The sequence below is a fragment of the Lissotriton helveticus genome (genome assembly GCF_964261635.1).
Source record: "Lissotriton helveticus chromosome 1_1 unlocalized genomic scaffold, aLisHel1.1 SUPER_1_unloc_15, whole genome shotgun sequence".
NCBI lineage: Eukaryota > Metazoa > Chordata > Amphibia > Caudata > Salamandridae > Lissotriton > Lissotriton helveticus.
Genome location: NW_027611654.1, coordinates 3,156,775 through 3,172,551, shown reverse-complemented (window position 1 = coordinate 3,172,551; position 15,777 = coordinate 3,156,775). Strand labels below are relative to the sequence as shown.

Genomic DNA, 15,777 nt, shown 5'->3' with positions numbered 1-15,777 from the left:
TCTGGAACTCCATGAAAGCAAACATTATTTCTTCGGGCCGTGAACTCCATATCTTTTTTTTTTGTTTTGAAATGCTAGATATCTGGAACCCAATACTTTGCATTATCTAATATTTGTTCCAAAAGGGTGGTTTGTTTATCTAGAGTTTGCACTTTGGTATGAAAAGAGTTTAGGTCCAACCTTAATGACTTCATTTCGGTCGCGAGAAACGAGATTTTGACATCCATAGATCCCAATCATAAAATAAGGTCTATAGAAGTAGTATCTTGTGGGACAGTAGTACAAGTGCCCGAAGGTAGAGTCTTCCCTACAACTTGTGTAAACAAAGGCTTTCTATTTGGTGTTTCACTGGCCATACTGTTATACTTCAATGTTAGTGTAAACAAGACATAAGTACTGCGTAGTAACCATATATGATATCCAGTCACCTCAAAAAGCAGTTAGGTAGTAACCCTATAAACGCAAATACATATCTGGATATGGATAGACTTCTGGAATTCTCCAAAATGATGGCTGTATGTTTTTAAACACAGAGCGCTGAAAACTAATTTATCAGAAATGTCACACAGCTTCCCTCTGCTTAACTAAATTTGGTCTGTACCCTTTGCTGGTAGAACTGTCCGTGTCTACTTAATGTGTAGCAGAGTCTAAGCTGTCAAATGAAGAAAAATACCGCAGGTTTGAAAGTTCTAATATGCTTACCCTTCGCCCTGTAGAAAGCACAACAGTAATTCAAAAACACCCAGCATCCGTTCCACTTCAAGAAAAGGAACTCCATTCAATTCTTCAGAATCAGGTTATGTTTCCTGACAAAATTAATCATTTTTTCCATAGACTTCTGGGATTCCGAAAATTATGGCTTCATGTTTTCAAAACAGTGGTGGCTGAAAAACAGTCACCCAGGAATCAGAAATGTCACACAGCTTTCCCCTGCTGTGTTTCTTGACAGAATGTGTTGTTTTTTTCACAGACTTCTCGGATTCTAAAAGTCATGGCTGCATGCTTTCAAACAGGGGTAGCCGAAAAACAGAGTATCAGAAATGTCACACAGCTCTTTCCTGCCTAGCCAAGTTTTCTCCTCAAAACTCTCTTCTGATAGGAATTCCCATGTTGCATAGCAGAGTCTACGCTGTCACCTGTGGCCTGTGAAAAATAAAACAGCCCTCCTCGACTCCGTATATAATCATGACGACCTCCCGTCCGCGCAGCGGGCGGGCGGAGCGGGCGCGACAGCGGCGCGCAGAAGGCGCGTCAAAGGCAAGCCCGTCTGTGCCCGTCCGCGCCTGGACCGGGCCGAGGGCCATGCCCCCTCCATCTCAGCCGCCAAATGCCAGGTACTATAGCTCGGAAGCCCTCCACAGTATGAGGCCTTTAGGGATCGAATGCTGTTCCCATTCTTTTTATGCTATAGAGCTACCAGTGATCTGCCCAAGGTGTAAAGAGATCCTTAAGCCCATGCAGCTACGGGACGCGAAACGGGACTACTGCATGCTATTGCTAAACTGTAGATCCCTTCCAAAACATAGGATGGAACTTGCCCTTCTGTTAGAAGAACGTATGCCAGATGCAGTCTTTCTCACAGAAACGTGGCTTACGACGGACTCTGACCCCGACATACCAACATCCCTCCCTTCAGGCTTTCAAATTACTCGGCAAGATCGCCCTGAAGGGAGAGGAGGAGGTCTAGCCATCATATATAAAGAGCAATATTACTGTCGAGTTACTCGTGAACTAATTCCAGATTGCGAGAGTCTTGCATTTAGTCTGTAATTTTCCCCGAATAACTGTTTTTCAGGCACTGTCGTATATCGCCCCCCGGGACCCTCTAAACAGTTCCACAATCACCTTCTGCCCATTTTAGCTGAACGAATCAGAACTGCCTCGAACTATACTCTGTTAGGGGACCTTAATTTCCATTTTGATGTCGCCCTGGACCATACTGCTATGTCACTTGCAGATGATCTAGCTGCATTACAGTTAGTCCAACGAGTGAAGGCACCTACCCACATTAAAGGTCACTTACTGGATCCTGTGTTCAATAATTGTACAGAGATTGTGGTGGGGTTGCCAATCCCCCTCCCATGGACAGACCACCTATTAGTTCCCTTCACGTGGACTATACTTAAGCCAGTCCTTCCTAGACCCATCGTAAGGAAGGCTAGAAGTTGGGCCCGACTATCAGTTGAATCCTGGTCTAGCAAACTCGGGATTGACCAGCCCTCTTATAATGAGGACCCATGTGTGGCCAATCAGGAATATGAAGACTGGATTGCACAGTCCCTCGAGGCCACCCTACCCCTAAGTAAAATCACATTGAAACGCTCTCAAAAAACAACCCCCTGGTACTCAGAGGCCCTTAGGGAAAAGAAACGCCACTGCAGGAAAATAGAAAGACGGTGCCGCTTAGGCTACGCATTGGATGATAAAGCCCAATATAGAGAGGCAATTAAATCCTATAAAGCTGAGGTCAAATCAGCCAAATCTATGTACTTCTCTGATAAAATCATGCGAGCTAAGTCCAAGCCCAAGGAAATCTTTCAAATAGTGAAGAATTTGACTAAACTTCCCTCTCCTAATAGGCATTTGAATAAATCTACAGCCCACTGCAATGACTTGGCAGAATTCTTCCACCAGAAAGTTAATCAAATGTATTCTTCTTTTCTCTCTATAGCCCCAGTGCCCACAGCCCAGGGTCAGACAAACTTGGGGAATATTCCATCTCAATGCCTGATAACTCTTGATCACTTGCCACCATTAGACCCTGAATCCTTAGATTCTATAGCCCGCAAGGTCAAATCTGGGTCTCCATGCGATCCAGCACCCCCAGAAGTCATGATGTTGGCACCGCAGGTTATTTTACCGATCATCTTGAACCTCCTGAATGCCTCCATCACCTCCTGTACCGTTCCTCCTGCTTGGAAGCGGGCCATGGTGCGTGCTTTGGTAAAAAAAAAAATCTGGACCCCGGTGACTTCAGTAGCTACCGTCCGATCTCTCTGCTCCCCTGGGTGAGCAAAATTCTCGAGAGGCACATCAATACCCACCTGGTGCACTTCCTCGAGAATAACCAGCTGTTAGATGCCACCCAGACAGGCTTTGGACCCAGACATGGGACGGAGACCGCTCTGCTGATAGTCACCGAGGAAACAAGAAAGATCCTGGATCAAGGGGGATCAGTGTCAGTGATCCTCCTTGACCTAAGCGCGGCATTCGACACGGTCAGCCACGACACCTTGCTGAGCCGTCTTTCGAATGTCGGAATAACTGGCGGAGCATGGCTATGGCTCAAATCTTTTCTGAGCGACATGTCCTTTCAAATTTTTGATGGAGACACAGTATCCACAAGCAGGCCACTGAGGTGTGGAGTCCCGCAGGGCTCCTCCCTAAGCCCTGTGCTTTTTAACATCTACATGAGACCACTGGCTGAGGTTATCTGTCCGTTTGGCATTAAGATAATTTCTTACGCGGATGACACTCAGCTAGTGGTCTCCCTGGCGCAGGAGCCGGGTTCACCATCCTCAGGTGGGCTGGAAAAATGCTTAGAGGAGGTAAAGGGTTGGATGACTTCTTCTTCCCTTAAGCTCAATGCGGAGAAAACAGAGCTGATGCTCTTGGGTCCCACAAACCCCACTCTTTTCAACTCCTTGTGGCCCCCATGTCTTGGTACCCCTCCAACACCCAAGGACAATATAAAGAGCCTTGGGGTTTGGCTGGACAAAGCCCTATCTTTTAACACCCAGGCTACAAAACTCTCGGCTGCCTGCTTCGGTATCCTTAGGATGTTGAAGAAAGTTCTCCCTCTTTTGCCTGTGGAGGCAAAGCAGGTGGCCATTCAGGGTTTGATTCAGTCCCGTTTGGACTTTAACAACGTCCTCTATCTTGGTGCCCCGGATTATACATTGCGCAAGCTTCAGATTGTGCAAAACTGTGTGGCTCGCACATTGCTTCAGCTACCGCGCAGACTGCCAGCCAAACCTGGACTGAGCAGTCTACATTGGCTTCCAGTACAACAAAGAATTGCCTTTAAGGCGATGTGTATATCCCACCAAGCTTTTTGGGACACAGGACCGGCGATTGTCCGGGACCTAATAACACAGTATCAACCTAGCAGAAATCTTCGTTCCAGCCAGGCATGTATGGCTATAGTCCCCAGAATAAAAAAGACAAGGGCTGGTGGCAGGATGTTCACTCACAATGGCGCCAAGCTATGGAACTCACTTCCTTTTCAACTCAGGTCCAACCCCAATCTCTCCTCTTTTCGGAAAGAGCTGAAGACCTTTCTTTTTAATGTTCCACACTAACTACTTAGCGATTCCCTTTTCTTAAGCAATTTTATAACTGGCCGCTAGCGCTTGGACGCCTCAGGGCAGCAATCGCGCTCTACAAATTTACAATTCATTTCATTTCAAAAAACAATTTAAAAACACAGGGCAGCCTTCAAGAAAGGCAATTGCTCTTAACTCTTTAGAATCAGGCTTCTTCCTTCCTCAGCTACAGCAATGGTGTTTTAATTTTCCCTCCACAAATCTGTTGACATGAAAACTCCTCCCCTTCCACTCTGCCAGCGCAATGAGTCCAACCAGAGTTCAAGAGTGATTTAAATCCACTGAAGCAGCGTCTGTGTTTAAAAGCAAGTAAAGTCACTCATCTCTTAACCAACTGACTGTTTCCTGACAGAATGAGTTGTGAGGCTCAGATGAAGGAAAGACCAGGCTTCAGGACTGCATTGAAGAACTGAGTTTAACTGTAATTACTCATGTGGAAAATAACCTCAAATGTATGTTGCTGTTGTCTCATTCATGTTGCTTTTCTTCAGTCTCCTTGAGCCTCTCCTGACAACTGTGTGAAAAAATTCTCCCCTCTGGAGTCTCAAAGCTCTACCCTGAGGTGGCCATGTCAGTCGGTGGCCAGAGTCCCCATCTATCCCTTTGAGTGATTTTATTGGTCTCTTTCTGTCTCAATCTATTACACTCTTCATTCTGCCTCCGATTGTGCTCATCTCTCCCTACAAACCCTTTTGTGTTTCCATGACTTCACTTTTCTATCATCCAAACAACTGGAATTCTCTGATACATTTCCTATTTTTTGTTTTATTTTGTACCACTGAACAATAGAACTTCCTTGGGTTCTCCTTATTCCTAAAACATTTCCACAGGAATAGTAAATGGGCCCGCTCTAAGGCTAAATCATCTATACGATTTTCTTTTTCCAGCAGATTGCATAATGTGCGAGCGGTGTCTTGCTACCGGCACCAGCCAATGCTCAGGTATCTTCAAGCAATGCCCTCCTGACGTCACTCACTGCATCAAAGGGCTGGAGAACAACACCGTTGGTAAGTGCCACATATCTGTTTCGTGACTCAATCCTCAACTGTGAGAAGTTGGCCTGGTAGGGGATGTTTCCAATTCTGGAACCACCTACTACCTGACCAAACTATCCCTTATGGTGTCTGGTTGTAAGTCAACCTTATTAGACAAGCTATCCTAGGGGTAGCATGGACTAAGCAGCCTAAAGGCTTAACTTAAGAGGTCGTGTTAAGCGAGCTGTTTTACCACATACAATCCTGTAATACCAAATGAAAGGACACCACACAAGTATATATTATAAAAATATATGTGTTTATTACTAAAAACAATCCCCAGTATTCTTTATGAATAAAGGGGCACAAGCGTTAAATCAAAAGCACTGTTTAAACATACAAAGTTGCACAATTATGGATGAGGGCAGGGGGCCACTCGAACCATATACTAAACAAGTGGTATAAGAGAGGCCACTCGAACAGTGGTTAGGCCTAGGGCCTAGGGAATCGCTGGGAGCAGTCAGGACAAGCAATGCTGAAGTCGGGAATGGCCCTCGGGATTCAGGAGATGTGCGGAAAGCGCACGCACGCACCAATGTTAACCAATGGTGCGTAAAAGTTGTAAAGTTAAAGTTAAAGGACACTTCCGCTGAACCTAGAGGAACAAAACTTAACACACAGACCCTAGAGGTGTGCACCAGTGTGGGAACACCGGCGGAGCAAAGTTACCTCACCCACAGGAAGTGGGTGCACAGGGTCGAAGTGGCGTCGGGTTTTGACTCGCAGGCTCTTGGTGCTTGAAGCTGAAAGGGCTGCAGGCGGGTTAAAGATGAAGTGTCCGGTGGAGTCCAAGGGTGGACTCAAGTTGTAGAGTACCTGAAAGCAGAGGGGACAGAGTCTGGGTCACTCAGCAGTGACCAGGGTGGAACCAGGACGGAACCAGGCAATGTCGGGCGCAATCAGGTGGTCGTCGAGGAGCTTCTCTCCGCTGTCACGCGGGCTCTGGGGCATCTGCGACGTCCAGGAGCAGGTCACGATCTGTCCCACGCAGGCTCTCACCGTCGGTGCAGTCGGCTTCAAGTTTGGAGCAAACAAGCCTTGGCAAGAGCAATCCACGCGGGATCGGAAGATTGCTTCTCACTCGGACCAGGAAGGTCAGAGTCGGGGCTCCTTTTCAGGGGAGCTGGTGTGGATCTGGAGCAACCAGATTCACGAGTCTTCTTAGTTAGTTCGTCGGCACAGGGACCACTAGCCAGCTGGCAAGTGACCGGGCCAACGCATTGAGCCAAATAGAGCCAAAGGGCCCCACGCAGCACTCGTCGAGTGTGGAGGGCTGAACTTCGGCTCAGGAGCAGCTCAGGGTAGGGGCTTCTCAAACCCCGGTGCACAGCTTCGAGGATCACTCGTGGGCTGCACGGTCAGCGTCTCGTGGTCAATTCAAGATGGCGTGCCCCACGCTTCCGGTCGCCTCCACGGGTCTCAGCTTTGCAGGGACTGTGGATCGGGCTGTTAGAAGGCGGGCAGGCTTGATCTCGTTGATCTCAGTCGCTCGAGTTCCGGCGGGAACTGCAACTAAGTAGACGTCGAGGGCTGGATGGTGCCTGCTGCTGCAGGGTGGTCACTCCTTGACCACAAGGGGGGGGGGTTGTGTAGGAGAGTAGGGTCTGCTATCCTATGGTCACCCCAAATTTTTGCTTTTTGCTTCACTGGTTTTCGACTACTGAGGCTGTGGGCCTGCTGATCAGACCCCCAGCCTGCTGTTCTCTCACTAAATTACTGACACATGTGCTATAGGCACATACCAATTGGAAATGGACTCCTTGTCAGCCCCTGTAGAATGCACTATAGGTGCACAGGGCATAGGGGCCACCAAGGCCTACCAGGGGCTGCAGCATATCTTTTGCCACCCCTGGCTGGTTCTTAAATTGACACAACTGGCTGATCACTCAGCTGGGGTAAGGTGGTGTAAACACCCCTTGCTTAGGTATAGTATATCTATATCTAAACCTATATATGGACACATGTAAACCTGTAAGCCACTCCTATAGTGGGCCTCATCAATCCTGGAGGCTGAGTGCGTGGTTTTATGTGAGATGGAGCTCTAGCATGAGCTGAGCCTGTCTGCAGCCGTCGGGAACAAATCCCTAAGCTGTTTCAGGATAATGCCATACCATATACTATTAAGTGCCTTATAATCCTCGCGGTTATTTAGCAACTTTGGTTTGGCTTTATCAAAACATGTCGTGTAAGGTGTCATACGCTTTGGAATACCATCCCCTCGCCAGTTCTGGCGACGGGGATGGCATTCCACCCCTCTAGAGGGGTAAGACATGTTACTTTACTTTAATGCGGTTAATTTCTCCAAAGACCTTAAGATCCACAAAATGGATGCCTCTGCCACAGACAAATGTCTGGACCCCTGCAGTTGACTGAAACTCAACCAAATGGGTCCTGGACAAAGGGTTTCCTGTCACAGGAGGGTGTCACCGCCCTCCAGACAGGAGATAGTGTATTGTAGCAGGGAGGTTTGAAAGAAACCAGACACTGCTTGGGGCGCACAAGGCTGCCCCTTGCATAATCCGGCCAAACCGGTTCTGGGGCACTCCAGCCCTCGTGCCAGGGCGGCCTGGATCAAAGGAAGGGGGTGTATCCACCCACTTCCTGGGTCCCACCCATAGGAGGGGACCTAGCAGGTAATCACGCCCACCAGATTCGAATAAGAGTGGGAGCAGTGCCAATGCACATCAGATTTCCTGGAAGAAACATTTGAAACGAAACTCTGGACCCTTCGCCCTCCATCTCAACGTGGAAGCCCGAAGAATCTCCCTTGTGGTCAAGGAGTGACCACCCTGCAGCAGCAGGCACCATCCAGCCCTCGACGTCTACTTAGTTGCAGTTCCCGCCGGAACTCGAGCGACTGAGATCGACGAGATCAAGCCTGCCCGCCTTCTAACAGCCCGATCCACAGTCCCTGCAAAGCTGAGACCCGTGGAGGCGACCGGAAGCGTGGGGCACGCCATCTTGAATTGACCACGAGACGCTGACCGTGCAGCCCACGAGTGATCCTCGAAGCTGTGCACCGGGGTTTGAGAAGCCCCCACCCTGAGCTGCTCCTGAGCCGAAGTTCAGCCCTCCACACTCGACGAGTGCTGCGTGGGGCCCTTTGGCTCTATTTGGCTCAACGCGTTGGCCCGGTCACTTGCCAGCTGGCTAGTGGTCCCTGTGCCGACGAACTAACTAAGAAGACTCGTGAATCTGGTTGCTCCAGATCCACAACAGCTCCCCTGAAAAGGAGCCCCAACTCTGACCTTCCTGGTCCGAGTGAGAAGCAATCTTCCGATCCCGCGTGGATTGCTCTTGCCAAGGCTTGTTTGCTCCAAACTTGAAGCCGACTGCACCGACGGTGAGAGCCTGCGTGGGACAGATCGTGACTTGCTCCTGTACGTCGCAGATGCCCCAGAGCCCGCGTGACAGCGGAGAGAAGCTCCTCGACGACCACCTGATTGCGCCCGACATTGCCTGGTTCCGTCCTGGTTCCACCCTGGTCACTGCTGAGTGACCCAGACTCTGTCCCCTCTGCTTTCAGGTACTCTACAACTTGAGTCCACCCTTGGACTCCACCGGACACTTCATCTTTAACCCGCCTGCAGCCCTTTCAGCTTCAAGCACCAAGAGCCTGCGAGTCAAAACCCGACGCCACTTCGACCCTGTGCACCCACTTCCTGTGGGTGAGGTAACTTTGCTCCGCCGGTGTTCCCACACTGGTGCACACCTCTAGGGTCTGTGTGTTAAGTTTTGTTCCTCTAGGTTCAGGGGAAGTGTCCTTTAACTTTAACTTTACAACTTTTACGCACCATTGGTTAACATTGGTGCGTGCGTGCGCTTTCCGCACATCTCCCGAATCCCGAGGGCCATTCCCGACGTCAGCATTGCTTGTCCTGACTGCTCCCAGCGATTCCCTAGGCCCTAGGCCTAACCACTGTTCGAGTGGCCTCTCTTATACCACTTGTTTAGTATATGGTTCGAGTGGCCCCCTGCCCTCATCCATAATTGTGCAACTTTGTATGTTTAAACAGTGCTTTTGATTTAACGCTTGTGCCCCTTTATTCATAAAGAATACTGGGGATTGTTTTTAGTAATAAACACATATATTTTTATAATATATACTTGTGTGGTGTCCTTTCATTTGGTATTACAGGATTGTATGTGGTAAAACAGCTCGCTTAACACGACCTCTTAAGTTAAGCCTTTAGGCTGCTTAGTCCATGCTACCCCTAGGATAGCTTGTCTAATAAGGTTGACTTACAACCAGACACCATAAGGGATAGTTTGGTCAGGTAGTAGGTGGTTCCAGAATTGGAAACATCCCCTACCAGGCCAACTTCTCACATCAACATTCTGGCCAGTGCTTAATTTGTAAAATAATAGGCGCCAGGGCCCGGGATATTTCTTAGGAGGCCACTGCAGCTTGCACCGCCTGCAGTCCTTGTCAACTATGCCAGGTACCAGTACAAATGGCACACCTACAGGAATGAAGAAATGAATGAATGAATACTGAGATTTCTTGAGTGCATGGCAATTCCATGGAGTGTTCTGGCCTGAGTGGAATGTAAGAGGGCGAAGGAAGAGGGGACTAGATATACAAGAGCCTACATGCCATTAAAGACCTAAATGTATGACAATTTGGACTATACTAGCTGAACCAAAGCTGTAAGAAAGGCCTGAGCTTGCACCTTGCTGTTAATAGTTTATAAATCCTATATTGATCTGGTAAACACTTTGCTCCTGTGTATTTCTAGGAACAGAAAGAGAGAGCCACCATGTGGTGGATTGTTACAAATATATATCACAGCCATGAGAGGAGGGCCAAGCACCAGCACAAATGAAGAACGTATTGTTGCCATCTACGGGCTGGTTGTAACATGCCTCCATGACCTCCAGAATGCCCTTCTATTGTATCCACATGGTAGCAAACGATTGGGGAACATTTACTGGCTGACCTACATTCCTTGCTTGCTGCGCCACCGGATCTGTAATTCACTAATGAGGCCTAATAATGGTGTAATAGATTTGTGGTTTCTTGTGTTCCCTTCTAGAGAATGCCTTGCCTGGTAGTTCCAGATGGATTGTTCTCATGGGTATTAGGTTAGTACTGATTTGCATAAGACAGGCTTTTGTATGGAGTGGCACAGTTGGCAAAAAATTATAGGTTGGAAATCTACCCGGAGCTATTGAAAGTGGGTTTTAACTGTGCAAAAAGTTGTAAAAATATGTGTGTTGAAAATTAGTGAAAGACGAGAAATCATTGTGGTAGAACAGGTAATGCGTGACACCCCATTTAAAAAAACAAATCAGGAGGGATATTTTTCTCTACTTAAAGAATATATTTGGAGGATAAAAACTGAAATAAAGATATTAGTACACGTTAAACGCTTATTTTTTCTTGGTTTGGCTGTTTCACCCAGGCTCCTTTAAGGTAACCATGTCTGCTCAGGAACTCATACTGAGTTTTGCTTTTTGTTTAATCAAAACATGCATTTGTGCCAACAGGGGGTTATCCTATTCTAACTGCATACAAGGACTGTCTCGATGCTGCTGAACAAGCCGCCTGTGGAAGAGAGTTCTCCTTACAAAACACGTTGATGTCGTACCGGGTCAGTAGAGTATGCTGTGACTCCGACTTCTGCAACACAGGAGATCTGGAAGGTATGTACGAGAGTTTATACTGACTCTGACATCCAGTACACAATAAATGTGCAGGGTATATGCAGTCTGTGACTCCGACATCTGTAACAGAGGAGTTGTGTATGGTTAAGTACAGTTGGTGACTTTGAAAACTGTAGCACAGGGGGTGTATTAGGTACATGCAGTCTGTGACTTCCACATCTGTAATGGAGTGGATGGGAAGAGTACATACAGTGTGACTCTGACATCTGTAATTGAGGGTTGATGCAGGTTACATGGAGTCTGTGAATCCCATATATGTAACTCAGGTGGCATGCATGGCAGTGCACATCTGTAATAGGGGGTACAAAAGGGGACAGAAGGGATGTTCAGAGTATGTTCAGTCTCTGACTATGACATCTTCGATGGAGGGGATGTGCAAGATAAATTCAGTCTGTGGCTTCCATATCTGTACCTCAGGGGGTGTGCAAGGTATGTGCAGTCTGTGACTCCAACATCTGTAACAGAGAGTATGTGTAGGGTACAATGAGTGTGAATCCCACATCTGTAACTCAGGGGGTATGCAGGGCATGTGCAGTCCATGACTATAACATCTGTACCCCAGGGGTTGTGCAGCGTATGTTCTGTAACAGAGGGGCGTGCAGGGCACATACACTCTGTAACTCTGGCATGTGTAGCATCAGGGATATGCAGGGGATGTGCAGTCTGAGACTCCAATATTTATAACATGGGGGACATGCAGGGGAGTTAGAGTCTATGAATTCAACATCTGTAACTGAGAGATTGTGCCACCTGTGACAACTTTACAAGAGTGGATGTTTAGAGTATGTACAGTCCATGACACTGCTACCTGTAAAAGAGGAGTTGTGCAGGGCACATGCACTCTGTGATTCTGTCACCTGTAACTGAGGGATGTGCAGAGTACATGCAGCGTTTGACTGACGTTGTGACCTAAGGGAATTCAAGGTTTGTACAGTGTGATACTTCTGTGACATAGAGTATAAGGAAGGATTGTATAGACTGTGTCTCTGACTCCAGTAACAGAGGGGATGGGCAGCATATGTACTCAGAAAGTGGCACCACTTCTCACCACTAATCTTCAGTACTCTAAATCACTTTTCCTTGCCCTAACTCTTAAACCCAAAATCAAGAGCACCCACACCTCTGATGTATATAAAGGAAAGAACAACATGGAGCACATAATATCAACTTTCATATAGATTGACTCAATAAAATGTCATATCAGGGTAAACATATATAGGGAAGTAAAGATTGTGAGAGAGTACCCTTCCTAACAACTTCCTTATTGCCATCAAACATGTTCTCAAAGGTATGGGCCAGAGATAACGTTTTTTCAAATGTAGATTTTTCTTAACCGTGAGTAAAAGGTTACTTGCCCTCCTCTACTATTTTTCTCCCACAATAAAGTAAACATTCATCAGTGGGTACTGGTCCCCACATTAAGTGTACATAGGAAGATCTCTTATTGAGAAACATGCACCTCAAAAAAAAGGAAATCTAGACAATTTTTTGGGACAAGGGGAAACAAGATACAAGCGTCCCCAGGCTTGATCATAGGACCAGTTGCTATAATCCCGAAAAGGCCCCTTAAAGGACCAAAACAGTGGCAGCTCATCAATGAGGTTTTCAGGTCCCTAAAACGCCATCTGTGAGCCGCCAATAGTGCCGCTCACTTCTGGTCAGACTCCTATTTATTTATTGCTAGCAGTGCCCATGAGAACACAACTTTCATGAACACTGACAAAGCACAGGTCGGCCCCCTTGGCCTTTCCAGTCTCCTGATTACGGGAGTGATCCAGCGGCGTACCAAAAACAGATATTCCACTACCATATACTCACCTGGGCCCATAAACATGCTTTTAAATTGAGTAAACCGCTGGAGTCAAAGTTTATGTTTTCACAATTTAACATTAGTCATTTCTTATTTCTAACTAACCGGTCACCGATCAAAAAGTTCATTACTCTGGTTGATGGACCATTGGTTGAACTAATTGATGGTAATAATGAACACAATATTAACTTTTCTATACCATCAATCAAATAACCACACACTCAGTGTAAGTTTAAATCTTCATCTAAGTTAAATCGGTGTGAACCACTTCAAAAACACAATACAATCACCCTTTTTCATAGGAGAGAAAAACAGTTAAATCATCAAACAACATTTTTATGAACTTACTCAATGGACAGTGTCTAAGGAAAAGGAGAGGATAGAGAGAAAAGAACATCTAAATCATGAAAAATATAATTACCAAGAATGGAGTGAAGGCCAACTCCCAGGCCAAAGGAATGGTAAGAGTCCCCTGGGATAGATCAGGCGACAAAGGCTTCAGGACAGGATAGTTACCTCTCTAAGATACTGACAACAGCATTGCACCGCTCTCTGACACTGTCTTCCTTCTCGAGATTATTCTTTCTATTTCAATTAGTTATGATAATAGGTTCTGCATTTGGTTCTTCATCAGCTTCTCAAAGCATCTCTCCCTCAGCTTTCGGTTCTCTCATCTCTCGTTCGAGCAGTTCTGACTAACTAACTAAGACTACCTCAATTACACCTTTTGTTCTACATGTTCCACCCATTTATGTTTCAATATCGTAAAAATATTAAATCGGATTAGTCAGGCAAGGGGGGTGATCATCACTTGATGCTCACATATCACTTTATTCCATTAAATAATTGTTCGCAACCCCATCCCTTAATTTTTATTCACAACTTTTGTTCCCATCCACATTCTCATTGCATCTACAACAATTGGTCAAAAATGCGACATGTGAATCCTTTCACTGTAACTTTTCACTGCTTGTTCTCAGGTTCAAGCATCCTGAGACCTTGTCCATCTCCCGAACTTAGTGTCATCATTCGGGATTAGCTTTCAATGTCCATGCACGAATATCACGTGGTTCAGCCCACTCCAGCCTTACATGAGAGGCCCAAATATGCCCTAGTGATAAAGTCAGAAAGACATATATTACTTTGAAAAATAAATGTTTCACTGTATACCACTCATTTCTACTCTATTCCCCTTTACTTTTTTAAAACGTTCCCCGCATTAACATTAGTACAATTGCATGTTTTCATTTCAAGCAAGCAGATGCCATGGACACGAGTCTTCAAGACTCCATTACCTTTTGCTCATGCTCAAGAATTTCCCTCCAAGCATTAATACGTCTTACCACGTAGATGCAGTTGACGCAAGGCCAGAAAAGATTTCCCCATTAAAAGAAGTTTAGTCCTTCGTTCATGTTATTAGTGTTAGCAAACACATAAACATGCTTCACTAAACTGCATATTTATGTGGTGCGCATTAGTTTTACATGAAACTGTTTATAATACTTGTTAAGTTAAAGGAGCAGATTTTTCTATGAGTCCTTGCTCTATCAAGAGGAGGAAGGAGCTGAGCCACAAGTTATCTACTGAATGAGGCTTCACTATGTAGACAAAAGCTCGGAGTGAGTATGTGTGAGAGACGTAACCATATTACAGTCCACTCACACAGGCACAATCCATTTTATTTAGCAGACATGCTGTGCATAACTCAGGTAAACCAGAATATCTACTATAATGGAGCTTTCAGGCACTGAGTAAAGTACCCCTGAAACAGATGAAGAGAGACACAGGACAGCAGGAGTGAGATCCAGCACTTTTGGAAGATGGAGGGATGCTTGTGGCAAGTCTTCTGCTCTGTCTGGCTCCTTGTTCCTGGTGTAGGAATCATGCATTGCTAAGTGAGTGTACTGTGGAGGATTCCTATCCTGCTGCTACAATGAGTCACCAAGGGAGGAATCAACAGAAGAAAGAAAAGTTGTTGTTTTGTGCATTTTTGAGAGTGAGTGTGTGAGAGTGTATGTGTGACAGAAAGTGATTGTGTTCATATATATATGTGTGTGTGTCTGTGTGTGTGTGTGTGTGTGTGTGTGTGTGGAGGAGTGACAATCACTAAGAGTAGGCATCTGAGTGGGTTTATGAGTGTGACTGTGGATGAATATGAATGGGAATCAACAAGGGTGAGTGTATATGTGAGTGATTCTGATTGAGAGTGAGTAATTAAAAATGTAGCTGAGTAGAAAAGTGGAAGTGGGAGAGTGAGTGGCTGGGGAGAGTGCACATATGAACGTCAGGGAGGGTGTGTGGATTTAGTGAGTGATGATAAGTGAATGAGGGATAAAGAGAGAACATATGAAAGAGTGACTTTGTGTGGAGTGTCTGCGTGAATGAATGAGAATCTGCGAGTATGAGGGCACATGTCTAGCAAGGATTCATGGTTTGTTCCTAACCAAAGCTTCCATCCCCACAAGTACTGACTGCATTTTTCTACACTCACACAAGCTAGCATTTCTGTCTCTATACCCGAATACCTCAATTCCACTTCGTTCATTCTCCTTGCTACAAATCCAACTGTAACTTCATTCCCTCCAACCATTTGTGATAGAGCTACCACAATACCATTTGAACTGCCATCAACTGTAACATACGTCTGACAGCCCTCAACATATGCTTAGAGTGCAGGAACTGTTATTGTGCAGTGTTTGATCTGGACAGTTTAAAATCCAAATATACTCTGCACCTTTCCTTAAGAGACTCCTGAAACATGCTGTAAGGCCTGCACAATTTCAAATAGACTTTACACACAACTCACAAATACCAATAAATTAACATAGTTGTTCTGTATCTATTGGATGGGGTGCTTTAATAATGCATTCCATAATGCTGGGTTTGACCCCATCCTTTTAAAAAGGAGGTGCCCTAAATATTAAATTGTGTTCACGCCAAA

The 15,777-nt window shown here is 46.0% G+C and overlaps 1 protein-coding gene across 1 annotated transcript in view; it reads left to right on the top strand.

Annotated features, from left to right (window-relative positions):
• The window catches only part of LOC144805575 (phospholipase A2 inhibitor and Ly6/PLAUR domain-containing protein-like), a 68,451-nt gene that overhangs the window by 8,541 nt on the left and 44,133 nt on the right, over positions 1–15,777 (top strand). The window contains exons 2-3 of the mRNA XM_078672099.1: positions 5,156–5,332; positions 10,850–11,005. Coding sequence (XP_078528225.1) covers positions 5,156–5,332; positions 10,850–11,005 — 333 coding nt within the window. The remainder of the gene's footprint in view (positions 1–5,155; positions 5,333–10,849; positions 11,006–15,777) is intronic.